This window comes from Mobula hypostoma, chromosome 2, assembly GCF_963921235.1.
Source record: "Mobula hypostoma chromosome 2, sMobHyp1.1, whole genome shotgun sequence".
NCBI lineage: Eukaryota > Metazoa > Chordata > Chondrichthyes > Myliobatiformes > Myliobatidae > Mobula > Mobula hypostoma.
Genome location: NC_086098.1, coordinates 158810836 through 158837604, shown reverse-complemented (window position 1 = coordinate 158837604; position 26769 = coordinate 158810836). Strand labels below are relative to the sequence as shown.

Genomic DNA, 26769 nt, shown 5'->3' with positions numbered 1-26769 from the left:
ATTTTAAAAATGGCAACATAGAATACATGAGTGAGGAAGTCAGGGTGAGCATTTTAAAATCATTGGTTCGGTCACAATTTGAGGATGGTATCCAGTTCAGGGCATTGCACCTTGAGAGAGGGTGCAGAGAGATTTACCCAAAAGAATCCTTAGCTGAGGGACTTTAGTGATGAGGATGTACTGCAGCAGGTGAGGCTAGTCTCCTTGGAATAAAGGGAGTGGCTGAGGAATGGGTATATTATGCAAGATCAATAAGATTATAGATGGAAAGAAACTGTTCTTATCGATGGAGAGGTCATCAAATGAACGTGACTGGGGCGGGGGGCGGGGGGAAACAAGAATAACTTGAGCAGAGTGGTCAAAGTATAGAGTGCACTGCCAGGGCTGGAGTGGAGACAGGATCCCCTGCAGCGTGCAGAAGGTAGCTGAATAAGTAGCTGCAAGAAAAGAGTTTGCAGTTAAGGGAAGCAGGCAGGATGCAGGATACAACTGATAGCTGTTTCATGTGTAGGTATGTAACTGACTGAATACTGTTACCACTCTGTGATAACAACTACTGGGTAATGATTGAAATGCTGCAGTACAACTCCAGTGTCCACACGAGTTATATAAATGATATCAAACAATATAATTGATATAGTTTTTTTCTAATTTATGTAAAAATAGTAGATACCTAGGTATAAGTTACTGATTAGAATCTAAACTGGTGTTTGATAAGTTTTTAAAAACAGATTAATAGAAACTTGTTAATATTTGAAGTCCAGTACAATGTATGAAGTGGGAAGTGATAAGACTGCATTAAATGGGAATTCCACAGAACAAATACAGCTATTTTACCAAAGCTGTTTCATGTGTAGGTATGTAACTGACTGAATACTGTTACCACTCTGTGATAACAACATTGATTCTGCCATTGTCACTACGTACAGATGGCCAATTGAATCCCCTGAACATATTTTATACTCTGCTATGACTACTGGAGCAGTCAAAGGAAATTGGAGAAAGATGCACTGAAGAGTCTTCTCAAGAGAAAGGGCACTGATATCACAAGCACATCACCAATCTTTGTATTATCTGCAGATTTACTAACCCACTTATCTACATTTTTATCCAGGTTATTTATGTACATCACAAACAGCAAAGATCCAGTACAGATCCATGAGGAATAGCGGTAATTACAGACCTCTACCCAGGATAAATCCCATGGACCACTACCCCCAAGTCTGAATACAAACAGCCAATTCACTGTGCATCCCATGCAAATTAATCTTTGAGCCTTCCATGAGAGACTTTGTCAAATAACTTACTAAAATCATCCACAGACAACACCCACAGGTCAACCTTCGTTAGTCATCTTTGTCATTAAGAAAACTCAATTATGTTCATAAGATGTGACTTGGCCACACAAAGCCACACTGTTATTGGTACAACCATTGTTGGTAGGATCTCAGATGGTGACGAGAGGGTGTGCAGGAGCGACATATGCCAACTAGTGGAGTGGTGTTGCAGCAACAACCTGGCACTCAATGTCAGTAAGTTGAAAGAGCTGATTGTGGAATTCTGGAAGGGTAAGATGAAGGAACACATACCAATTCTCAAGGAGGGATCAGAAGTAGAGAGAGTGAGCAGTTTCAAGTTCCTGGGTGTCAAGATCACTGAGGACCTAACGTGGTCCCAACATATCGATGCAGCTATGAAGAGGGGAAAGACAGTGACTGTACTTCATTAGGAGTTTGAAGAAATTTGGTATGTCAACAAATACACTCAAAAGCCTCTATAAATGTACCGTGGAGAGCATTCTGACAGTCTGCATCACTGTCTGGTATGGGGGGTGCTACTGCACAGGACTGAAAGAAGCTGCAGAGGGTTGAAAATTTAGTCAGCTCTATCTAAGGTACTAGCCTACAAAGTATCCAGGACATCTTCAGGGAGCAGTGCCTCAGAAAGGCAGTGTCCATTATTAAGGACCTCCAGCACCCAGGGCATGCCCTTTTCTCACTGTTACCATCAGGTAGGAGGTACAGAAGCCTGAATGCACACACTCAGCCATTCAGGAACAGCTTCTTCCTCTCTGCTGTTCGATTCCTAAATGGACATTGAACCCTTGAACACTACCTCACTTTTCTGTTTTTTGAACGATTTTTAACCTATTCAATATACATATACTGTAACTTATTTGTTATTATTTTTCTGCTACATTATGAATTGCATTGAACCGCTGCTGCTAAGTTAACAAATTTCATAGCACATGCTGGTGATAATAAACCTGATTCTGACTGTCCCAAATCAGGCCATAGCTTTTCAATTGCTCATAAATTCTACCCTCTCCAGTAATTGCCCTGCTATGGTAGGAGATACCAGTCTAAAATTTCCAGGGTTCTCCCTTTTTCCCTTGTCGACTTCTTAACTTCAGCTACTCACCAGTCTTGCTTGCAAATGTTGATGCAAAATTCTCATTTAAGACCTCACCCACATCTTCTGCCTCCAAGCACATGTTCTCTCCTTTATCCTTGAGTGGTCCAACCTGCTCCTAATTATCTTCTTGCTTTTGATGTACTTGTCAAGTACTTTCTATGGCCCCTCCTGTTTTTCCTAATTCCATTCTTGAGTCATTTTTTTCTGGCTTCTTTATAATCTAGGGCTCTATTTGATCTTAAGCCTTACAGATGTTTCCTTTTTCTCATCTAAATCCCTTGTCTTTCAAGGCTCCCTGACCTTGTCCTATTGGAATATACCTGTCCTGTTAATCATTGAACATTCTTTACATGTCAGATGTGGACTTGCCCAAAAGCAAATGTTTCCAATAAACTGTTCCCAGTTTCTGCCTAATACTCTTGTAAATTGCCCTGGTCTAATTTAAAACTCATCTGCAAGGCCCATACTTATCTTTAAAATTAAGGAGCTGTGGTCACTGTTCTCTAACTCTTCTTCCACTGAAAGGCCAGTCACCTGGCCAGACTCATTACCCAACACCAGGTCCTGTAAGCCTCTCCTCTAGTTCAACTATCTACATATTGATTTAAGAAACACTCCTGGATACAAACTGCCGTACCTAAACCTCTTGCATTAGGGAGGTTCCAGTTTATATTGGGGAAGTTGAAGTCACTGACTGTAACAAGCCTTTCCCTAATTGATCTGTCCCAGTGGCTACTGGGGGTGGGAGGGAGGACAGCATGAAGGGTCTGTAGTATAATCGGTTCAGAGTGATTGCAATTTCTTATTTTTGAATTCTACCCATATAAATGGCTAACACGAGAGGCCACAAGGGTCACACACATCAAAGCTGCTGGTGAACGCAGCAGGCCAGGCAGCATCTCTAGGAAGAGGTACAGTCGACATTTCAGGCCGAGAGCCTTCGTCAGGACTTAACTGAAAGAAGAGCTAGTAAGAGATTTGAAAGTGGGAGGGGGAGATCCAAAATGATAGGAGAAGACAGGAGGGGGAGGGATGGAGCCAAGAGCTGGACAGTTAATTGGCAAAAGGGATATGAGAGGATCATGGGACAGGAGACCCAAGGAGAAAGAAAAGGAGGAGGGGGGGAAATCCAGAGGATGGGCAAGGGGTATAGTCAGAGGGAGGAAAAGGAGAGAGAGAAAAAGAATGTGTGTATATAAATAACGGATGGGGTACGAGGGGGAGGTGAGGCATTAGCTGAAGTTTGAGAAGTCAATGTTCACGCCATGAGGCTGGAGACTACCCAGACGGAATATAAGGTGTTGTTCCTCCAACCTGAGTGTGGCTTCATCTTGACAGTAGAGGAGGCCGTGGATAGACATATCAGAATGGGAATGGGATGTGGAATTAAAATGTGTGGCCACTGGGAGATCCTGCTTTCTCTGGCGGACAGAGCGTAGGAGTTCAGCGAAACGATCTCCCAGTCTACGTCGGGTCTCGCCAATATATAGAAGGCCACATCGGGAGCACCGGACACAGTATATCACCCCAGCCGACTCACAGGTGAAGTGTCGCCTCACCTGGAAGGACTGTCTGGGGCCCTGAATAGTGGTAAGGGAGGAAGTGTAAGGGCATGTGTAGCACCTGTTCTGCTTACAAGGATAAGTGCCAGGAGGGAGATCGGTGGGGAGGGATGGGGGGGACGAATGTACAAGGGAGTCGCGTAGGGAACGATCCCTGCGGAAAACGGGGGTCGGGGGGAGGGAAAGATGTACTTAGTGGTGGGGTCCCGTTGGAGGTGGCGGAATTTACGGAGAATAATATGTTGGACCCGGAGGTTGGTGGGGTGATAGGTGAGGCCAAGGGGAACCCTATTCCTAGTGGGGTGGCGGGAGGATGGAGTGAGAGCAGATGTGCGTGAAATGGGGGGGGGGGGATGCGTTTGAGAGCAGAGTTGATGGTGGAGGAGGGGAAGCCCCTTTCCTTAAAAAAGGAGGACATCTCCCTCGTCCTGGAATGAAAAGCCTCATCCTGAGAGCAGATGCGGCGGAGACGGAGGAATAGCGAGAAGGGGATGGCATTTTTTGCAAGAGACGGGGTGAGAAGAGGAACCGTCCAGATAGCTGTAAGTGTCAGTAGGCTTATAGTAGACATCAGTAGATAAGCTGTCTCCAGAAATATAGACAGAAAGATCTAGAAAGGGGAGGAAGGTGTCGGAAATGGACCAGGTAAACTTGAGGGCAGGGTGAAAGTTGGAAGCAAAGTTAATTAAGTCAATGAGCTCAGCATGCGTGCAGGAAGCAGCGCCAATGCAGTCGTCGATGTAGCGAAGGAAAAGTGGGGGACAGATACCAGTATAGGCTTGGAGCATGGACTGTTCCACAAAGCCAACAGAAAGGCAGGCATAGCTAGAACCCATAAGGGTGCCCATAGCACAAGGCACAAGGGTGCTTGGAAGCAGGTACAGAGGAAATGTCAGGGTAAGTTTTTTACGCAGAGAGTGGTGAGTGCGTGGAATGGGCTACCAGAGATGGTGATGGAGGTGGATACGATAGGGTCTTATAAGAGACTCCTGGATAGGTAAGTGGAGCTTAAAAAAAATAGAGGGCTATGGGTAACCCGAGGTCAGGGGTTGGCAACCTTTTTGCCTCTGTGGGCTGGATCGCGTATTAATGAGCGGACGGTGGGTCAGATAAATGCCATAAAAAAACCTGAAATATGGGAATTATGCATTTAAATACATCTAGTTATGTTTTGCCTCAAATTAATGAATTACACATGCTAGAAAATCATCTGTGCTTAACGAAGGATGCCAATTAGTAACCAAAGAACTCAGTTTAGTTTTTCTGTCCCACCGTTGCTGGTGCCAATTAGCTTCAACACATTGTTTCATTTCTGAGTTCATTTTCAGCAAAGCTTCAAAAATGTCTGCTCCAGTCACCGTGTTCTTCATAGGAATTAATTGAACAAACTCTTCAAAAATTTGAGGTCACTCCTCACACAAACACTGCAAATTGAGCAGTATCCCTCAAGTCTGTACTCTCATCAAGCGCAATTGGGAAAAAAAATGCAATTCGTTGCAGGCATCCCTTAAACAACTTTTAACATCTGTTGACATTTCTTCTACTCGCCGTGAGATCGTTCTTGCTGACAGGCTGATAGATGCAAATAAAGATTTCTTTTCAGGACAAACAATATCCACCACTGCCAGTGAACATTCTTTGACAAACTCTCCATCTGTAAAAGGCTTCATCTTTTCTGCAACACGTTTTGAGACTTCGTAGCCGGCACGGGTTATTTCCTTTATTTTCACTGCTTTTTCGGCACTCAGCGTCTACCTTCCTGCGTTTTGCATTCATTGCCATTGGAATTTTTTTCTTTGATTTTATTTCGAAACGCGGGTTATTCAACAAGTATCGTAGCACAGGTAAATATCTGGATATTTAGTGTGAATTTCTTGTTAAAACACAGTGACGCTGTTTCTGTTTACAAATATGAATGATCCCATCTGAAAACCTGCGCGTGCACGGAAAGTATCTAATGCATATTAATCCGGTAGTCTGCCTTCCCGTCTTTCGTATATACCAGTGTTTGGTTTGGAACAAGACGCCATGCATGTCATAGAAACATAGAAACATAGAAAATAGGTGCAGGAGTAGGCCATTCGGCCCTTCGAGCCTGCACCGCCATTTATTATGATCATGGCTGATCATCCAACACAGAACCCAGCCTTCCCTCCATACCCCCTGACCCCTGTAGCCACAAGGGCCATATCTAACTTCCTTTTAAACATAGCTAATGAACTGGCCTCAACAGTTTGCTGTGGCAGAGAATTCCACAGATTCACCACTCTCTGTGTGAAGAAGTTTTTCCTAATCTCGGTCCTAAAAGGCTTCCCCTCTATCCTCAAACTGTGACCCCTCGTTCTGGACCTCCCCAACATCGGGAACAATCTTCCCGCATCTAGCCTGTCCAATCCCTTTAGGATCTTATACGTTTCAATCAGATCCCCCCTCAATCTTCTAAATTCCAACGAGTACAAGCCCAGTTCATCCAGTCTTTCTTCATATGAAAGACCTGCCATCCCAGGAATCAATCTGGTGAACCTTCTTTGTACTCCCTCTATGGCAAAGATGTCTTTCCTCAGATTAGGGGACCAAAACTGCACACAATACTCCAGGTGTGGTCTCACCAAGGCCTTGTACAACTGCAGTAGTACCTCCCTGCTCCTGTACTCGAATCCTCTCGCTATAAATGCCAGCATACCGTTCGCCTTTTTCACCGCCTGCTGTACCTGCATGCCCACTTTCAATGACTGGTGTATAATGACACCCAGGTCTCGTTGCACCTCCCCTTTTCCTAATCGGCCACCATTCAGATAATAATCTGTTTTCCTATTTTTGCCACCAAAGTGGATAACTTCACATTTATCCACATTAAATTGCATCTGCCATGAGTTTGCCCACTCACCCAACCTATCCAAGTCACCCTGCATCCTCTTTGCATCCTCCTCACTGCTAACACTGCCACCCAGCTTCGTGTCATCTGCAAACTTGGAGATGCTGCATTTAATTCCCTCATCCAAGTCATTAATATATATTGTAAACAACTGGGGTCCCAGCACTGAGCCTTGCGGTACCCCACTAGTCACCGCCTGCCATTCTGAAAAGGTCCCGTTTATTCCCACTCTTTGCTTCCTGTCTGCTAACCAATTCTCCACCCACACCAATACCTTACCCCCAATACCGTGTGCTTTAAGTTTGCACACTAATCTCCTGTGTGGGACCTTGTCAAAAGCCTTTTGAAAATCCAGATATACCACATCCACTGGTTCTCCCCTATCCACTCTACTAGTTACATCCTCAAAAAATTCTATGAGATTCGTCAGACATGATTTTCCTTTCACAAATCCATGCTGACTTTGTCCGATCATTTCACCGCTTTCCAAATGTGCTGTTATCACATCCTTGATAACTGACTCCAGCAGTTTCCCCACCACCGACGTTAGGCTAACCGGCCTATAATTCCCCCGTTTCTCTCTCCCTCCTTTTTTAAAAAGTGGGGTTACATTAGCCACCCTCCAATCCTCAGGAACTAGTCCAGAATCTAACGAGTTTTGAAAAATTATCACTAATGCATCCACTATTTCTTGGGCTACTTCCTTAAGCACTCTGGGATGCAGACCATCTGGCCCTGGGGATTTATCTGCCTTCAATCCCTTCAATTTACCTAACACCACTTCCCTACTAACATGTATTTCGCTCAGTTCCTCCATCTCACTGGACCCTCTGTCCCTTACTATTTCTGGAAGATTATTTATGTCCTCCTTAGTGAAGACAGAACCAAAGTAATTATTCAATTGGTCTGTCATGTCCTTGCTCCCCATAATCAATTCACCTGTTTCTGTTTGCAGGGGACCTACATTTGTCTTTATCAGTCTTTTCCTTTTTACATATCTATAAAAGCTTTTACAGTCCGTTTTTATGTTCTCTGCCAGTTTTCTCTCATAATCTTTTTTCCCCTTCCTAATTAAGCCCTTTGTCCTCCTCTGCTGAACTCTGAATTTCTCCCAGTCCTCAGGTGAGCCACTTTCTCTGGCTAATTTGTATGCTACTTCTTTGGAATTGATACTATCCCTAATTTCTCTTGTCAGCCACGGGTGCACTACCTTCCTTGATTTATTCTTTTGCCAAACTGGGATGAACAATTGTTGTAGTTCATCCATGCAACCTTTAAATGCTTGCCATTGCATATCCACCGTCAATCCTTTAAGTGTCATTTGCCAGTCTATCTTAGCTAATTCACGACTCATACCTTCAAAGTTACCCCATCGGTGTGGTCGCGTAAAATGCTCAGAATAAGGAAAAAACACTCGCGGGCCAGTGAAAATACCTTCGCGGGCCGGTTTTGGCCCGCGGGCAGTAGGTTGCCTACCCCTGCCCTAGGCAATTTTTAAGGTAACCACATGTTCAGCACAGCATTGTGTGCCGAAGGGCCTTTATTGTGCTGTAGGTTTTCTATGTTCTATAACCTCCATTATGACCCCTCTGAGTGAAGCTCTGCAGCTTTTGTCCCTGCTTAATGGTGCAGCTCAACACTCCCTCTTTAACTTTTTTCTCTCAATTCCTCCACTTTCTGATCTGGTGGTCTGATTCCCTTGCCCCTGCCAAACTAGTTTAAACCCTCTTAAGTAGCACTAGCGACATTAAGATGTGATATAACTAAAAGCCAGTGGTTACTTTCCTATCTCTTTATTCATGCCTAGAAGAATAAATTCAGAGAGGTGTTGCATATTGATGTCTAAATCTGGAATTGAGAGGTTGATTGAGAACCTTGTATTTGGATTGCCAGAGGAATCAAGTATAACTGATCACCGGGAATGTGGTACAGGCTGGAATCAGGGTTCACATAGCAAACTAGATGAGTGAATTATGAGCAAGTCTTCACAGAACAATGCTGTACAGCCCCTTTGGCCCACAGTGTTGTGTCAAGCCTTTAACCTACTCCAAGATTATTCTCACCCTCCCCTCCCATAAACCCTCCATCTTTCTATCATTCCTGTCCCTGTCTAAGGATCTCTTAAATATCCCTAATGTATCTGTCTCTATCACCATCCCTGGCAGGGCATTCCACATACTCTATGGGGGAAAAAGCTACCTCTGACATCCTCCCCTGCATATTATAGACAATAGACAATAGGTGCAGAAGTAGACCATTCGGCCCTTCGAGCCTGCACTGCCATTCTGAGATCATGGCTGATCATCTACTATCAATACCCGGTCCTGCCTTGTCCCCATAACCCTTAATATTCCTCCAAACACCTTAAAATTACATGCGCAAACACGAGGAAATCTGCAGATGCTGGAAATTCAAGCAACACACACAAAATACTGGTGGAACGCAGCAGGCCAGGCAGCATCCATAGGAAGAAGCACAGTCAATGTTTCAGGACTGATGAAGGGTCTCAGCCTGAAATGTCGACTGTGTTTTTTCCTATGGATGCTGTCTGGCCTGTTGCATTCCACCAGCATTTTATGTGTGTTGCTTAAAATTATGTGCCTGAATGAAACACGGCATGCCTTGTTTTAGCTATTACTACCCTGGGAAAAGTCTCTGGCTGTCCACTCTATCTGTCTCTATCATCATCTTCACTTCTATCAAGTCACCTCCCATCTCCTTCTCTCCAAAGAGAAAAGCCCTAGCCTGCTCAACTTATCCTCATAAAACATGCTCTCTAATCCAGGCAGCATCCTGGTAAATCTCCTCTGCATCCTCTGTAAAGCTTCCACACCCTTCTATAGTGAGGTGACTAGAACTGAATACAGTATTCCAAGTGTGATTTAACCAGAGTTTTATGAAACTGCAGCACTGCCTTGTGGCTCTTGAACTCAATTCCCCAACTAATGAAGGCCAACACACCATATGCCACCTAAACCACCCTATCAACTTGTGCAGTAACTTTGAGGAATCTATGGACATGGTCCCCAAGATCCCTCTGTTCCTCCACACTGCTAAGAATCCTGCCATTAATCCTGTATTCTGCCTTCAAATTGATCTTCCAGAGTGAATCACTTCACACTTTATTGTGTTGAACTTCCACTTCTCATCCCAACTCTGTATCCTATCAATGTACTGTTGTAACTACAATGACCTATGCCATCCACACCAGCATCAGTCATGTCATCTATGAACAAATTTACTAACACACTCTTTCACTTCTTCATCTAAATCACAAAATGCAGATCTCTCCAAACACATTGGCCACCACCCTCCAGGCAGAATACACTCCCATCTACTGCCACGCCCTGCCTTCTGTGGGCAAGCTAATTCTGAATCCACACAGTCATTTCCCTGGATCCCATGCCTCCTGACTTTTTCAATGAGCTTACCATAGGGACTGTTGTCAAAATCTATATCCACTATTCTGCCTTCAACAATTTCTTTACTTAATTCCTCAAAGAATTCAGTCAGGCTCATGAGGCACGGCATGCCCTTCACAAAGCTATGCTGCTATCCCTAATCACATTATGCTTCTCAAAATGCTCATAACTCTTGTCTCCCAAGAATGCACTCCAATAGGTTGCCCACCATTGGTTTTCTATATTACCTTTCTTGAACAAACATTTGCCACCCTCCAGTCCTCTGGGACACAAAGATCATCGGCAAAGGTGCAGCAATTTCTTCCATTATTCCTGCAGCAAAATGGTACATTCCATTTGGCCCTGAAATTTTATCCATCCTAATCAAAGGTTCCATTTCTTTTCTTTAATGTCGACATGCTCCAGCAAAGCAGCTTGTTCCACACTGACCTCACTGGTGAATATTGAAGCTAAGTATTCATTAAGGACCTTTCCCACCTCCTGTGACTCCAGGTTCATTTCCTCTTTTACCCCTGATCGGCCCTACCCTCACTCTAGTCATCCTTCTGTCCTTCATGTATGTGTAGAATGCCTTGGGATTTTCTTTAATCCATTTATCCAGGCCTTCTCATGTTCCCTTCTCACTCTCCTAAATCCGCTCTTAAGCTCCCCTGGCTACCTTGTAACATTAGAGCCCTGTCTGATCCTTGCTTTGCAAACATTAATTAAGCTTTCTTGCTGCTGACTAAATATTCCACATTCCTTGTCAACCATGGATCCTTCACCCTACCATCTTTTCCAAACCTATCCAGCAAGTGCTCCCAAGCAATATCACATTTCCATTGCGCATTTCCCTGAGTATATCTGTTCTCAGTCTATGCTCCCAACTCCCTACCTAGTAGCATTTTAATTGTCCTTTCAGCAGTTAGGCACTTTCCCATACCATTGGCTCCCATCCCTGTCCAAAGCTATGGTAAACGTCAGGGAGTTGTGGGCACTGTCTCTGAAATGCTCACCACTGAGAGATCTGACAACTGATCTGGTTCAATGCCTAGTACCAGATCAAGTATGACCTATCCATATTCTACGTCAGGAATCCTTCCTGGACACACCTAACAACTCTGCCACACCTAAACCTTTTGCACTAAGGAGGTGTCAATCAATATTATAGAAGTTAAAGTCACCCGTTGCAACAACCCTGGTATTTTTGCACCTTTCCAGAATCTGTCTCTTGATCTGCATCTCAGTGTCTCTATGAATATTGGGGAGGGAGTGGGTTCTACAAAATATTTCCTATAGTGATTGCTCCCTTTCCGTTTTCGACTTCCACCAACACTGTAGACGATCAAGTCCTCCCTTTCTGCAGCTGTGATATTATCCCTGAATAGCAATGCCACATTACCCTCCCTCCGTGTCCCTTTTGAAACATCTAAACCCTGGAACATCCAGCAGCCATTTCTGCCTTTGTGAATGCTAGATCTGTAATGGCCTCGGAGCTTTTCTAAGGATTCAGGTTCTTTACATAAAATAATAGAACTATATTGAATCTAATCGGACTTGTCTTAGAGTCAATTAAATATCGGAAGTGAGGTTTGGACTGGAATCGAATCAAGGGATTTGGAGGCTAAACATGCAGAGTAACGAATAACCAAAGAGTGGCCGGTAGATGGAGGGAGGGGACGGAATTGTCGACTGGATTTTGATAATTTCAGTTTGTTGTGTAACAAACCACCAGGAGGATGTTGCACTCCAGATGTAATCAAGTCAACGAGATGAGAGTTTATGCTATAGAATAATGATGTTTCAGGAATGATGGGGATACTGGGGTGTTCTAGGGGCAGGGGATCGTTAATGAATTGCATACTGAATTACAGGATAAAGAATATCAAGGAAATTGGGCCTGGAGTCCAATTGACTTGTTTATGTTTTTTTAAATATTCACTTCCTGGAACTGGGAGTCTTTTCCAGATTAGCGAAGATAAACAGCAGATCGCAGACGGGATTCCGGGAACCTAGCCCATGGGTTGGATGCTTAACCCGTAACGGGTCTGGTTTTTAACGCTTCGCGTCTCCATATAGAAAAGCTGAGGCGAGAGTCTAAGGTTTATTCAGTAATAAAAAAAAAAGACCTCCATAGCATGTAAAAATCTAGGGCATAAGGGGCGGGTGTGAGAGCTACCAAGCTGTTCAGCACGACGCCAACAACCCTGCGTATCTGGCCCTTGTCGCTGGGGCTCTAGCTCTAGGTTTGGATTGGTTGAGGATCTCTGTGAGGGAATTGGATACGGACCGAGATACCATTGGTTGCTGGGCAGAAGGTCTACGTTTGGATTAGCTGTAAAGCTAGGCCTGGATTTGGAGTCGTTGTGGGACGCTGTTATTAGATTGGTTCATTCGGGTGAGGACGTGTGGCTGAGCTTTGCATCTGCGTTTGGATTGGTTGCTGGGTTCCTAGTTCTGGTTGGGATTGGCTGTGAGAATGTGGGTCCCGATTGGACGGAGAGCGAGACCGATGCAGGAACGAGGTTGTTTACAAGCAGCGATGGAACCAGGCGGTGGATCTTGGGGAACGGGGGACCGCGACGGGAGCCTCCCGGGACTGAAGCGGGCGGCGCTCCTCCTGCACCTGCTGGCTGTGGTTGGAGCTGTCTCGAGACCAGGTGAGACCGAGGGGGTCGGGGGAGGGGTGACGGTAGTGTGTCAGCATCTGGGCGGAGGAGAGGGGTAGCTGTTGAGGGCATGGGTTGGAGAAATGAGGGAAAGATGTGGAGAGGGGTTGGAGGAAGCCTTAGCTTGGGATCGGCGATGAGGACGGCTCTAAGCGAGACACTTTGGAGGTTGGGGAGAGCATTGTTGTGATTGTTGTTGGGAGGGGAGGGTTTGGGAGTTAGAGTTCGTGGTGGGGCCATTTATGGGGGAACTGGCAAATGTAGTTGGTGTGTATGGGAGGAAGGGGCGGAGACAGAGTTTTGGAGGCACAGGGGGTTCCCCTCTGTCCTACAACGGGTGAACATTTCTATGCTGATTTGTTGCAGACTGCCTAACTTCCAATGGAACTGGTTTAAGTGGAGAGCAGCGTATTACGCCTGGAGTAAATTGTGCAAACTTGATGCAGAGTGAGCAGGATGAAAAGCTGAATCTTTCTCAAAACATCACAGGTAGCGGTCATAACTGGTGTTGCGCTCTGGGCGACAACTGCAATCAGTACAACGTTGAGGTGGGCTGGGTTTAGGGGGATGGAATGGGTGTTGTACAGAGGAGGTAGGTGGCCCCTGATGTGGGGAGGGGTGTTCATTTTTTGCAGGGCCAAGGAAATTAAGGGTTTTCTTTTAAATTACGAAGGGTGGTGTTTACAGACGGTGTGGTGGAATTTTTGGACTGAAAGTGCAAGACTGGAGGTTATCGAGGATGTGGAACACGAGTCGAAAAATATTGCAATGAGGGCGGACTGAAGCAGCTAGGGTTTGCTTTCGTCCAAACAGAGAAAGTTGACGGCAGACTTAATGAAACAGATAATTTTTTGCGGGCCTCGAGAGTAACCGGGAATCATCTGTTTCCTAACGCAGACGGATCGAAAGCCAAGGCCCACAGATTGAAGTAATTGGTGGGAGGGTTGAAGAAATGTTTTCACCTGGAGGGTGTCAGTGTCCAGCTTTCAGTGTTTGAGAGAGTGTGAGGTAATCTCGTCACATGTAAGCAATACCTGGATGTGCACTGCAAGGCAGGGACAAAGATCCCATCAAGGAACTCCTTTCTCACCAGGACAGTCTCTTAAAACACAGAATACCACAGCACAGTACAGGTACAGGGTCTATAGCCCACAATACTATGGCGACTTTTAACCCTTCCCGCCAACATATCCCTTCATTTTTTTTATCATCTATGTGCTTTAATTTAATATGTGTTTCTTTAAATGCCCCTAATGCATCTGCCTCTACCACCAACCCTGGCATGCCGTTCCACATATCCACCACTCTCAGCCAATCCTGCTGTCTTGGTAAATCTCCTCTCTCCTTCCCAGTGGCTGTGCATTCTGTCTCTCCTGTCTCTATGAAAGCTGTGTGCCATGGACAGTGAAGACTGGGCATTACTTGGCTTGGTTGGCACTGATGGGAGGTGGACTTGGTGTCTCTGCTGGCCAGTACACAGTGTGGAAGAGACCACTGGGCCAAGGGACTGGAAAGTAATGGTTGTGTATTTCCAAGTTCAAAGTCAATTTATTGTCAAAGTACATGTATGTCACCATATACAACCCTGAGATTCATTTTCTTGCAGGTATTTGTAATAAATACAAAAAGAAAAGAATCAATGAAAGACCATACACAAGATGGTTAAACAACCAGTGTGCAAGACAACAGACTGTGCAAATACAAACCCCCCTCCCACAAAAATAATGAATAAATAAGCAATAAATATCGAGAACATGAGGGGAAGAGTCCTTGAAAGTGAGCCCACAGGTTGTGGGAACAGTTCACTGTTGCGGGGAGTGAAGTGAAATTTCCCCTCTGGTTCAAGAGCCTGATGATTGAGGGGTAATAACTGTTCCTGAACCTGGTGGTGAGGTTCCTGAGGCTTTTGTACCTCCTTCCTGATGGCAGCAGTGAGAAGGGATGGCAGGGGTATCCACTACATTGTGTAGGCTTTCCTTTCAAGGGCATTGGTGTTTACGTATAGAGGCTGATCGTGGCCAGACAGAAGTGTTGTGGGATGGTCCTTGTGAAGATGAATACGTTGGTGGTATTTATTACAAATACCTGCAAGAAAATCATTCTAAATGATTTGAATCCTGGAACAGAAGAGCTGTGGGGAAATTCAGTGGTGTAGAACTGAAACAGGATACAGTTCAGAAGGTATAAGTTGTGTTGTATGAATATCTGCACAGACTGTGTTTGAGTACTGCGGAACACACTAAATGCTGGAAGAACTCAGCTGGTCAGACAGCATGTATGGAGAATAAACAGTCAACTTTTCAGGCTGAGACCCTTCATCAGGACTGCAAAGGAAGGGGGAAGAAGCCAGAATAAGAAGGTGGGGGAAGATGAAGTAGTATAAGCTGGCAGGGTACAAGGATAGGTTTGAGTACTGTTCTATTGTGGGTAGAAGATAGTGATAGAAGAGTGTAGAGGGATTGCATCAAACACAAGGGCATTCACCAGAATTGTACTCCAACTAAAAGGGTATTTTCTCATGGTAGATCACAGAATGATCTTAAATAACTATGAAGTGTTTATTTAATGGAACAGAAAGTTTAGGTAACAAAATTCCCCTGGGACGATCCAGCACAGGGAGCATTCAGTCCTTGCTCAGTCATTTACCAGGCTTACATCTTGTTAGGTGCTTCCCTAAATGAAGACCTAAATCACACGACAGGAGAGCCGGAAACGGTGAAGCCAGGAGAGAGGGCAGCTCAGATCAAAGACCAGGTGAAGATGCCTTCTGCCAGCGAGCCCATTGTTCGGCAGCCAGTCAGTGGAATTAGCCACCCAGTGAGACAGTCAGCAAAACAGAAACAAGACCTTGGAGTTCCAGGTATGGTCCCTGCACTCAGTGCAATGGTTACAGTACAGGAAGGGGAGGCTATTTGGCCTATTGAGACTATGCTAACTCTTTGTAATGTTGATCCAGTCAGTTGCCTGTAGATTTCTGATACTTACCCTGTTCTCACAATTGAATACAACCTAATCCCCATCACTAATTTGTTTTTCCCTGATCTCAGCTTGGGTTCTTTAGCTGCTCATCTCCTTTTGATGGCTTCTAGTTCTTGTCTCCACCTTTGTGATTTTAACAATCACCCCTCTCGGATCCCCTCAGAACCAGCTGTCTCCAGGGAGAGCATCCCCTGCTTCTGCCGTCTGCCCATATCACTGAGTCGCACATCCTCAGTACCTTGAGAAGGCGCCATCCATCATTACAGACCTTCACCATCTGGGGAGGAGGTACAGGAGCCTGAAGACCTACATTCTGCATTTTAGGAACAGCTTCTTCCCCTCTGCCATCAGATCTCTGAACTGTCACGAATACTAGCTTGTTATTTGTCTTTTTCACTAAGTATTTATTTCTTTTGTAACTGACAGTGACTTTTGTCTTGCACTGACCCGCTGCTGTGAAACAACACATTTCACAAAATGTATCATTTATAAATTCCTTCTGCATTCTCTGCAGTGCAGTAATTTTATCTATAGTGTGGCCACCAGATCTGTACACAATATTCTGGCAGTGTTTCTCATCAATGTGTTGTAACATTGCACCAAGACCTCTTATACTTAAGCTCTACGTCCCGGCTAATGAAGGCAAGTATTCCATGTGCTTTGTTTGCCATTTCATCTACCTACAGTATATTGCTACCTTCAAAGTCCCTTTGTCTTGGGTACTAACGTTCATGGTGAACATTCTCGTTCTCCACTTGTTTGACACCTTGAAAGAAATCACCTCATCCTTATCAGCATGAAGTACCTGGTCAGCAACGTTCTATAGTCTGAATCTACCCTCCTCTGTATTCAAGCACCACTAATCTTCAAAATTTCTACCAAGTTGTTAATATAAATTTCAGCTAGAGTCCCAGCACCAATCCATGGTACACCTCTTCAAATTGAATTCAGCCCTCCACTTCCCGTCTTCCTCTACAGAGCCAGTTTTGGATCCAATTTGCTGACATAATTTTAAGAGGCTCCTGGATAGGGACATGGAGCTTAGAAAAATAGAAGGGCTATTTAGGTAACCCTAGGTAATTTCCAAAGTAAGTACATGTCTGGCACAGCATTGTGGGCTGAAGGGCCTGTATTGTGCTGTAGGTTTTCTACGTTTCTATAATTTGAACTCTGTCTGCCTGAGTTGCCACCTTCAAGGATCACTGGACTTGTGTTCCAAGGTCCCTCTGTGCCTCAGGACTAGACTATTTATTAGACCTCCCACCTACTTGGATAAAATGGCATTAGCCATTGTGCTGCTTTGACCTCACAAACGATCTACCATATTATGACCTTGCACCTTGCGGTCTGCCTGCACTGTACTTTCTCTGTAACTAGCACTCAGTTTACCTGCTTAAGCCCAGGCCGCCAACAGCATCTCCTCCGACCTGGGCCCAGGTATAGCCCACCTTCTCCTTCCTCTCCCAGGGATGAGGTTTCTGTTGGTGTTTCTGCAGCTCTGGGTTTTTACAGGATAGGGTTGTTGGCCCCAGCCGGGTTTGGGAGAGTTAACACTCACTTTGCACTCTGTCGTGGGTTTCCCTTGAACTATCTGGCACTGAACGGTGAGGTGACTGGTATGGATGGAATGCAAAACGAAGCTTTTCACTGTACCTCAGTGCACGTGACAAAGTATAAACCCATTTGCCAGTTTACTGTTAGAACAGAGAACACTACCGCACACCACAGGCTCTTCGGCCCACGATGTTGTGCCGACCTTTTAACCTTCTCTAAGATCAATCTAACCCTTCCCTCCCACATAGCCCTCTATTTTTCAATCATCCTTGTGTCTATCTAAAAATTTCTTAAATGTCCTTAATGTACTTGCCTCTACCATCACACCTAACTGTATGTTCCTTAGCACTTTCTGTAAAAAAAAAACCCTACCCTTGACGCCCTGCCCCCATACTTTCCTCCAATCCCTTTAAAATTGTGCCCTCTCGTGTGTCTGCCCTGGGAGAAGGGGCTGCCTGTCCATTCTATCTATGCCATTTGCATCTTATACACTCTATCAAGTAACCTCACATTCTCCTTCCCTCCAAAGAGAAAAGCCCTATCCCATTAAGCCTATCTTCATAAGACATGCTCTCTAAACCAGGCAGCATCCTGGTCTATCTCCTGTGCACCCTTTCTAAAGCTTCTACATCGTTCTATAATGAGGTGACCAGTGCTGAAATCTGCAGATGCTGGAATTTCAAGCAACGCGCACAAAAATTGCTGGTGAACGGCAGGCCCATTTATTCTGGTATCTGTCGCCCACTTTTCCTTCGCTACATAGACGACTGCATTGGTGCTGCTTCCTGCACGCATGCTGAGCTCGTTGACTTCATTAACTTTGCCTCCAACTTTCACCCTGCCCTCAAGTTTACCTGATCCATTTCTGACACCTCCCTCCCCTTTCTAGATCTTTCTGTCTCTATCTCTGGAGACAGCTTATCTACTGATGTCTTCTATAAGCCTACTGACTCTCACAGCTGTCTGGACTATTCCTCTTCTCACCCTGTCTCTTGCAAAAACGCCATCCCCTTCTCGCAATTCCTCCGTCTCCGCCGCATCTGCTCTCAGGATGAGGCTTTTCATTCCAGGATGAAGGAAATGTCTTTTTTTAAAGAAAGGGGCTTCCCTTCCTCCACCATCAACTCTGCTCTCAAACGCATCTCCCCCATTTCACGCACATCTGCCCTCACTCAATCCTCCAGCCACCCCACTAGGAATAGGCTTCCCCTTGTCCTCACCTACCACCCCACCAGCCTCTGGGTCCAACGTATATTTTCTCCGTAACTTCCGCCACCTCCAACGGGTTCCCACCACTAAGCACATCTTTCCTCGCACCGCCCCCGCTTTCCACAGGGGTCGCTCCCTACCCAACTCTCTTGTCCATTTGTCCCCCCCATCCCTCCCCACTGATCTCCTTCCTGGCACTTATCCATGTAAGTGGAACAAGTGCTACATATGCCCTTACACTTCCTCCCTCACTACCATTCAGGGCCCCAGACAGTCCTTCCAGGTGAGGCAACACTTCACCTGTGAGTCGGCTGGTGTGATATACTGTGTCCGGTGCTCCCGATGTGGCCTTCTATGTATTGGCGAGACCCGACGCAGACTGGGAGATTGTTTCGCTGAACTCCTACGCTCTGTCCGCCAGAGAAAGCAGGATCTCCCAGTGGCCACACATTTTAATTCCACGTCCAATTCCCATTCAGATATGTCTATCCACGGCCTCCTCTACTGTAAAGATGAACCCACACTCAGGTTGGAGGAACAACACATTATATTCTGTCTGGGTAGCCTCCAACCTGAAGACGTGAACATTGACTTCTCAAACTTCAGCTAATGCCCCACCTCCCCCTCGTACCCCATCCTCTGGGTTCCCCCCCCTTTTCCTTCTCCCTGGGCCTACTGTCCCATGATCCTCTCGTATCCCTTCTGCCAATCAACTGTCTAGCTCTTAGCTCCATCCCTCCCCCACCTGTCTTCTCTTATCATTTCGGATCTCCCCCTCCCCCTCCCACTTTCAAATCGCTTACTAGCTCTTCTTTCAGTTCGTCCTGCCGAAGGTCTCGGCCCGAAATGTCGACTGTACCTCTTCCTAGAGATGCTGCCTGGCCTGCTGCGTTCACCAGCAATTTTTATGTCTGTTGCTTTTATAGAGCTGCAGCATTATGTCGTGGCTCTTGGACTCAATCCCCCGACTAATGAAACGTTGTCCATTACCCTGCTCGGAACCTGTCAACAGGGTCCATTTCCCAAACTGAAAGTAGCTTTGTTTGGCCAGTGTTTGCTCTCGACTCAGTTACATGTTTGCTTCACTGATGTTGACTGCGTTCGTTACCAAGTAACCATTTTTCAAAGTCATACCTCATTCCGAGGGTGGAGAGCTGTGACTGAGGACAGGAGATCATCCCCAAAACTTCAACACTTTCTCCTCTGGCGGAGGTTCTGAACAACTTGCCTGCAACTACCCAACTCTTTTTCCCCCTTTCACATTGGTTTATTTTTCAATCCTAGGTCAGGTCTTGGCGATTATAATGATTGTCATCATCATAGCCTTGGGTTCTGGCATCATACTGGGCTACATTTACAAACGGTAAGGACAAGCTTGCTGAACTGACTGGGATGTGTGATCTGGGATCAAGCGTGGTACTGTGTAGGACTGAAAGCCAAGGGTTGATGCCTGGTCCCTGTGCTGGACAGGACTGTGAGTGAGCTGCTGGTCTGATCATTAGTCCTTCTCCATCCTTGTGTCACCAGGATCATCTGATTTCCAAGTGTCCAGAGAGTTACTAGGCCACGTTGATGGGCAGGGGTGGGTGTGGGATGGAGGACCAGCCACGGCAGTGCTGACTGGGAGAGTGGATTCGATGGGCTGAATGACTTGTTTGCACTTGTTTTTCAGAATTTCTACATTGTTCATGGCAGTCTCCAAGGGTAGAAATGTCCAAATCGAGAGGGCATAGCTTTAAGTTGAGAGGACATGAGGGGAGAGTTTAGAGGAGATGTGCTGGGTCAGTTCGTTGGTATCTGGGTGGTAGTAGAAGCAGATTTGGAGAGTTTAAGAGGCTTTTCGATGGGCACTTTAATATGAAGGAAATAGAGGATCTGGATCATGTGCAGGCAGAAGGAATTGGTTTAATTAGCATCACAGATGCTGTGGGCCTCTTGCTGTGCTACCCTGCCCCATGTCCTACCTGGCTTTGGCCCTTTGCTCAACACAAACAGCCCAAGGCTATGGTTACCCAAACCTCACTGCCCCCTCATTAACAGTACAGCAGCTGGCCCTCAGCCCAGCGCTGCCTCCTCACACCCATCGGTCCGAGGGAGGTGGCATGAATGTGTTGTGACAAAGAGCAGAGAGACAATGCTGAAGCACTTTGAGCACTGAAGTCATTTGTCCACATGTCTTTCTCCTTGTCCACTCTGTTTACCTCCAGCAGAAGCTCTTCGCTGTGCTCAGAAGTTCCTCCCTTGTTGACATAGAACATTGCAGCACACTGAAGGCCCTGTGGCCTACGGTGTTGTGCTGACCTTTTAATCTACTCTTAAGGTCAACTTAATCCTACGTAGCCAAACATTTCTCTATCCTCCTTATGCCTATCTAAGCGTTTTTTGGATGGCTCTAATATATCTGCCTCTACCACACCCATGGACTCTATGGTACTCCATGGACTCACCACTCTCTGTGTTTCTAAAAAAAAAACAACAACAACATACCTCTGACATCCCAGCTATACTTTCCTCCAATTAACTTAAAATATGTCCTCTTGCATTGGCCGTTGCCACCCTCGGGAAAAGGATGCTGGCTGTCCACTCTAACAATGCCTCTTACCATCTTGTACACCTCGATCAAGTCACCTCTTGCCCTCCTTCACTCCAAAGAGGACAAACCCTTGCTTGCTCAACCTTTCCTCATAAGGTATGCTCTCCAATCCAGGCAGCATCCTGGTAAATCTCCTCTGCACCCTCTCTAAAGTTTCTACATCCTTCCAGGATTGAGGTGACCAAAACTGAACACAGTACTCGATGTGTGGTCTAAGCAGAGTTATGTAGAGTGACTCTTCAACTCAGTTCCGTGACTAATGAAGGCCAACACACCATACGCCACCCTTTCAACTCGAGTAGCAACTTTGAGGGATCTGTGGATGTAGATTGCAAGATCCTTCTGTTCCTCCATAATGCTAAGAATCTTGTACTCTGCCTTCAAGTTCAACCTTCCAAAGTGAATCACTTCAAACTCTATTTGTCACTTACTGTATGAGCTGAGCTCTGCATCCTGTCACGTCCCTTTGTCACCTGTGACAACCTTCTACATTCTCCACATCTCCAGCAACCTTTGTGTCATCAAACTCACCTCTGCCCAAGCTTTGGCTTGTACCGTCTGATCCAGCTCAGTGTGAACTTTTCCTCAATAATGAATCCCTGCATTAATGGCGCTTCGTGAACCGATGAGGAATTAATGGTTTGAACAAGAGGTTGAACAAGTTGGGTCTTTATTCTTTGGAGCGTAGAAGGTTGAGGGGGGACTTGATAGAGGTATTTAAAATTATGAGGGGGATAGGTAGAGTTGACATGGATAGGCTTTTTCCATTGAGAGCGGGGGAGATTCAAACAAGAGGACATGAGAGTTAAAGGGCAAAAGTTTAGGGGTAACATGAGGGGGAACTTCTTTACTCAGAGAGTGGTAGCTGTGTGGAACAAGCTTCCAGCAGAAGTAGTTGAGGCAGGTTCGATGTTGTTATTTGAAGTTAAATTGGACAGCTATATGGACAGGAAAGGAATGGAGGGTTATGGGCTGAGTGCAGGTCGGTGGGACTAGGTGAGAGTAAGTGTTCGGCACAGACTAGAAGGGCCGAGATGGCCTGTTTCCGTGCTGTAATTATTATATGGTTATAAGCGGGCCTCCTCCCTTTACAGAGGTCGAGATATGAAGAAAGAACAGGAGCAGCGAGCATGTGAAGAAGAAATCCATCGCATCATGCTGCCGCTGTCAGCCTTCTCCAACCCCAGCTGTGAGCTGGGTGACGAGGTCACTGTGGTAATGGTAAACCCTCAGACACACACGGGAGAAAGCTGCGAGGGTGACTGTTCGCTTCCAGCTGGTACTCCGGGGGCTTGAGCTCAGCACACCAGCTGAGAAGGTGACTGGCTGTGGACTTCTGGGAGAGTGGGCTGAGAGCGGAACTGGGTCTGTGAGCCACACCTTACCAGGCAGAGTACTCTCCCTGACAACTGCCAGCGAGCAGCCTGACAAATCATGGAATTTGCTTTTCCGCGAAGGATCAGGCCACGTCTGGGTGTTGGTAATCAGTGCATGAACTGCAAAGTACAGTACAGTACAGTATCCAACAGCAAATCACATGTTGGTTTTGTTATATATATATATATATATATAAATGTTAGGCATGATCTGGGTTCGGAAGTGAGCAGCCTGCTACGAGTGTTTTAAACTTCCAACACAAACGCTTGTGGGGAGTGGAATATTGTGTGTCAGAAGTGTAGAGAGCAACATAACCGGTTTAGGAGGGGAGATGAAAGGAGATGGTTCCATTCAATAGATCAGAGTTGATCTGTTTCTTTTCCTGCCCTTTCCCTTAAACCTGCACTGCCCAGGCAGGAATCTGTTAGCATCCTAATAGCCAATTCCACAGAGAGAATTCCAGTCTCTGCAGTGAACTAATGCTGTCACTCGGACTCTTTGCTTCGAGACACTGCAGTAGGGGAGATCACCTCAGCCATGGTCCATTAGAACTTTCGGAATCTCAGTGTGATCCCTCTAGTAGCTATGAACTCCTGCAGCCGTCTCCTTTGCAGATAGATCCCTCCAAGTTCCAACAAACACTTGAATGTCTCACTGCTTCGAACACACGAACATCCCTTCTTAGATAAGACCAGTCAGGAACAAAGTCCAGCAGGTCTCAGACCACCAGCTTTACCTTCCCTCTTTACTTGCTGTGATTAGTGCACAGCAACTTTCCTGACTCAGTATTTATTAGATTTTTGAAATGTATGCTTTTATTTTTCACAATACTGTACAATCAGCCCCTTCCTGCCCAGTCAGTCAACCGCATGATGATCCTTTATCAGCATGTTCCTCACAATTATGGTAATTCCAGTTTCCCAACACCCACTTCCAGGTCCAATCCTTCTCTCCCTACCCCATGGAATGTCCCATTCATTGGCATCCTTCATTGAGTTACAGGTGCAGGGGAGCCTCACTAAGCTACCTCGAGCTGAGGAAGATGGTCTGATAGGACTGTACCTCAGAATGCATTTGCTAAATTGTTGACCCATCGCAGAAATGCAGGCATTGGGTCAGATTAATGTTCTCCAAATCTGCTGCCCCTCATCTGGAATGGAGGAGGACGCTCGGACATGGAGGGGCTCGCACTCAGTGCAAATGACCATGAGATATTCACACTGCTGCTCCCAGTATGAGGATATTGCCATTCACCAGTTCACTCCACAAGGAATGTCCTTTGGTCCTGCACACTGGGGCCCCAGAACAAACACCAGTTATCTCAACCCAGGGCTTCACTATAGGCGCAAAGCAGGGCAGATCACATGCAAGATGGACATTGCAGATACAGGAACTTGGAGCACAAAAATAAAAGAAACTGCTGGAGGAACTGAGTGGGCCAGGCAGCATCTGTGGAGGGAAATGGACAGTGAACATTTTGGATGGAGCACTTCATTTGGACTAGAACAAGGTTTATAATCACTGACATTTACCATGAAAACTGTTCTGTTGCAGCACTACAATGTAAGACGTAAAAATTACTGTAATTTACAAATATAAATAAATGGTGAAAAAGATGAGGTGGTTTTCATGGACCATTCGGAAACACAAAGGCAGGGAGGTTGTTAAATTTGTGTGTGTGTGTGGGCCTTCATGTTTCTGTACCTCCTTCCTGATAGTCATGTTGAGAAGGGGGCATGTGAGGGTGCTTAATGATGATGCTGGGTACCATCTCTTGAAGGTGTCCTCAGTGGTGGGGAGGGTTGTGCCTGTGGTGGTGCTGGCTGGATCTACAACCTTCTACCTACTTTTTCATTGTTTGATGCTTCCTGATCTGTTGAATTCCTCCACCATTTTGTGTGTTGCTCCAGCTATTTTCCTGTGTTTCCACATCACTGCATTGGACTAGGCTGCCTGCAGCTATCTTCTCAGTATTCTTCCTCCCTTCGAATCACAGCTCTGCCCTTATTTGTGTTTTCTATCCATTCCCTTCTTGCTCAGTATTATGTGTGGTTCAGTGTCCCAGCCACAACCTTCACACTGCTCAGCTTATACGTCCATCTTTGCAGTTTGTGTTGTTTGTGACCCACGTACCATCGTGCATTGTTTCTCAAAGTTGTAGAGCACTACAGCACAGCAGCAGGCCCTTCAGTCCATCTAGTTGGTGCTAAACTAGTCCCATCAACCTGCACCTGGACCGTAGCCACGTACTTATCCAAACTTCTCTTAATTGTTGAAATCAAACCCACATCCACCACTTCCACTGGCAGCTCGTCTTGCACTCGAGGGTGGCAAATTACGCCATGTTAATGGGTAATATGGATTTTATCAACTCAAACTCTTTCATTACAACTTTTAACTAAGCTGTAAAATAGAAAGCATTTCATTGTCAAAGTTACCTCCTGAATACTGTGGATAACATAGGGAGAACACTCCCCATCCAAGGCCCTCTCCAGATTCACCTGAGTGCTGTAACTGAGAAAGTTACACACCATCACCTTTCCTGCTGTCAACCATGGTTGCTTCATCTTCCCTTTAGAACACTTCTACATCTTTGGGATGTATCTGGCCTGCGTTTCCTGAATCGTTCCCAGAAATACCAGCTATTGCTGCTCTGCTGTCATCCCTGATTGTGTCCCATAGTGAGTCAACCACAAGCTGCTCTAAAAATCCATCTTGTAGGCATTCTACAAATTCCTTCTTTTGGTATCCAGCACCAACCTGATTTTTCTGATCTATATGCATATTGAAATCCCCCATCACTATCATGACATTGCCCCTTTTACATGCCTTTTCTATCTCCCATTGTAATTTGTATCCCACTTTCTGACTACTGTTCAAAGGCCTGCTTATAACTTCCAGCACCCTTGCAGTTTCTTAACTCTACCCACATCTGATCCTATGTCACCTCTTTCTAGTGATTTGATTTCATTTTTTTTTTTACCAACAGAGCCACCCTGTCCACTCTGCCGCCTGCCTGTTCTTTTGATACAATGTGTATCCTTGAATGTTAAGCTCCCAACTATGATCTTCTTTCAGCCCATCTCAGTGATGCCCACAAAGTCATACCTGCCAATCTCTAAATGCTCGACAAAATCATCTACCTTATTCCAATTACTGCATGTATTCAAGTACAAAACCTTCAGTCCCGTATTCATCAGCTTTTTCAATTTTGCCCCCAAGTTACACTTAACTCATCCCACTGACTGTAATATTGCTCCATCATCTGCCTCTTCCTCAAGGTTTCATTATGTAATGCATGGACTTGTATACCAATTGCCCCAACTTCAGCCCTATCACTCTGCTTCCCATCCCTGCTAACCTTCCCTAACAGCTGTAACCCACTCTCTATTTACGTGTAAGGGGGTTTCGTCTTTTAGGTTACTGTGTAGGCTAATTAAAATGGCTTCTTTGTTATGTTAAACACTGAGAAAGTTCTTGTGCTGGCAGTTTGTTTTGGATTATCTGGATAAGAGGACAAATCAACCAATTGGGTTTGTTGTTATGCCTGTGGGGAGTCTGTAAGAGATTGTAGGCGCGGGGTTTTGGGGGGAGAAGGCGGGAGAGAGAGACGGAGGATGGACCAGGTGCTGTGAGTCCGCTAACGGGTCGGACCCCGAGGAGGGCGTTCAGCGAGGAGAGGAGACGGAGAGGGACTTGTGTGGAGCGTCTAGTGGACCACCGTTGTTGGTCCCAGGTGGCCGGTCGAGGTGGTCCGAGGGGTCGCAGGGTGAAGAAGAAGGGTCCTGAGCTCCAACTGTTTGTGCACGAAGAGACTGAACTTCGATAAGTGTGGCGCCTTTTATTTTCCTTTTATATTTTATTCTTATTAATTATATAGTTCTAGTAATATCTATAAACTGTAAATCATTTAATCGTATCTGGTGTATTGTCTGTTATTTGGGCGGGGTGGGGTACATCACACAGCATCCACACAATCTAATTACCCAGTTTGGCGGGGCTGAGGGCTGTTTCCCTAGACGACAGCGAGCCGAGCGACCCTGAGGGTGGGCAGGGGGCTACATACGGGTCATACCTTCCGCAGAAGAGATCCCAATGGTCCACAAATCCGAAACCCTGTCCCCTGCAACACCTC

General features: G+C 45.7%; 1 protein-coding gene across 1 annotated transcript; it reads left to right on the top strand.

The window, feature by feature from the left end:
* The first annotated feature begins 12756 nt into the window (after nucleotides 1-12756).
* Nucleotides 12757-24945, top strand: pik3ip1 (phosphoinositide-3-kinase interacting protein 1). Its single transcript, XM_063040929.1, has 5 exons — nucleotides 12757-12913; nucleotides 13289-13411; nucleotides 15588-15782; nucleotides 19949-20027; nucleotides 22352-24945. Exons 1-5 carry the CDS (start codon nucleotides 12766-12768, stop codon nucleotides 22551-22553), a joined length of 747 nt encoding a protein of 248 aa, XP_062896999.1. The 5' UTR covers nucleotides 12757-12765; the 3' UTR covers nucleotides 22554-24945.
* The last annotated feature ends 1824 nt before the right edge of the window (nucleotides 24946-26769 follow it).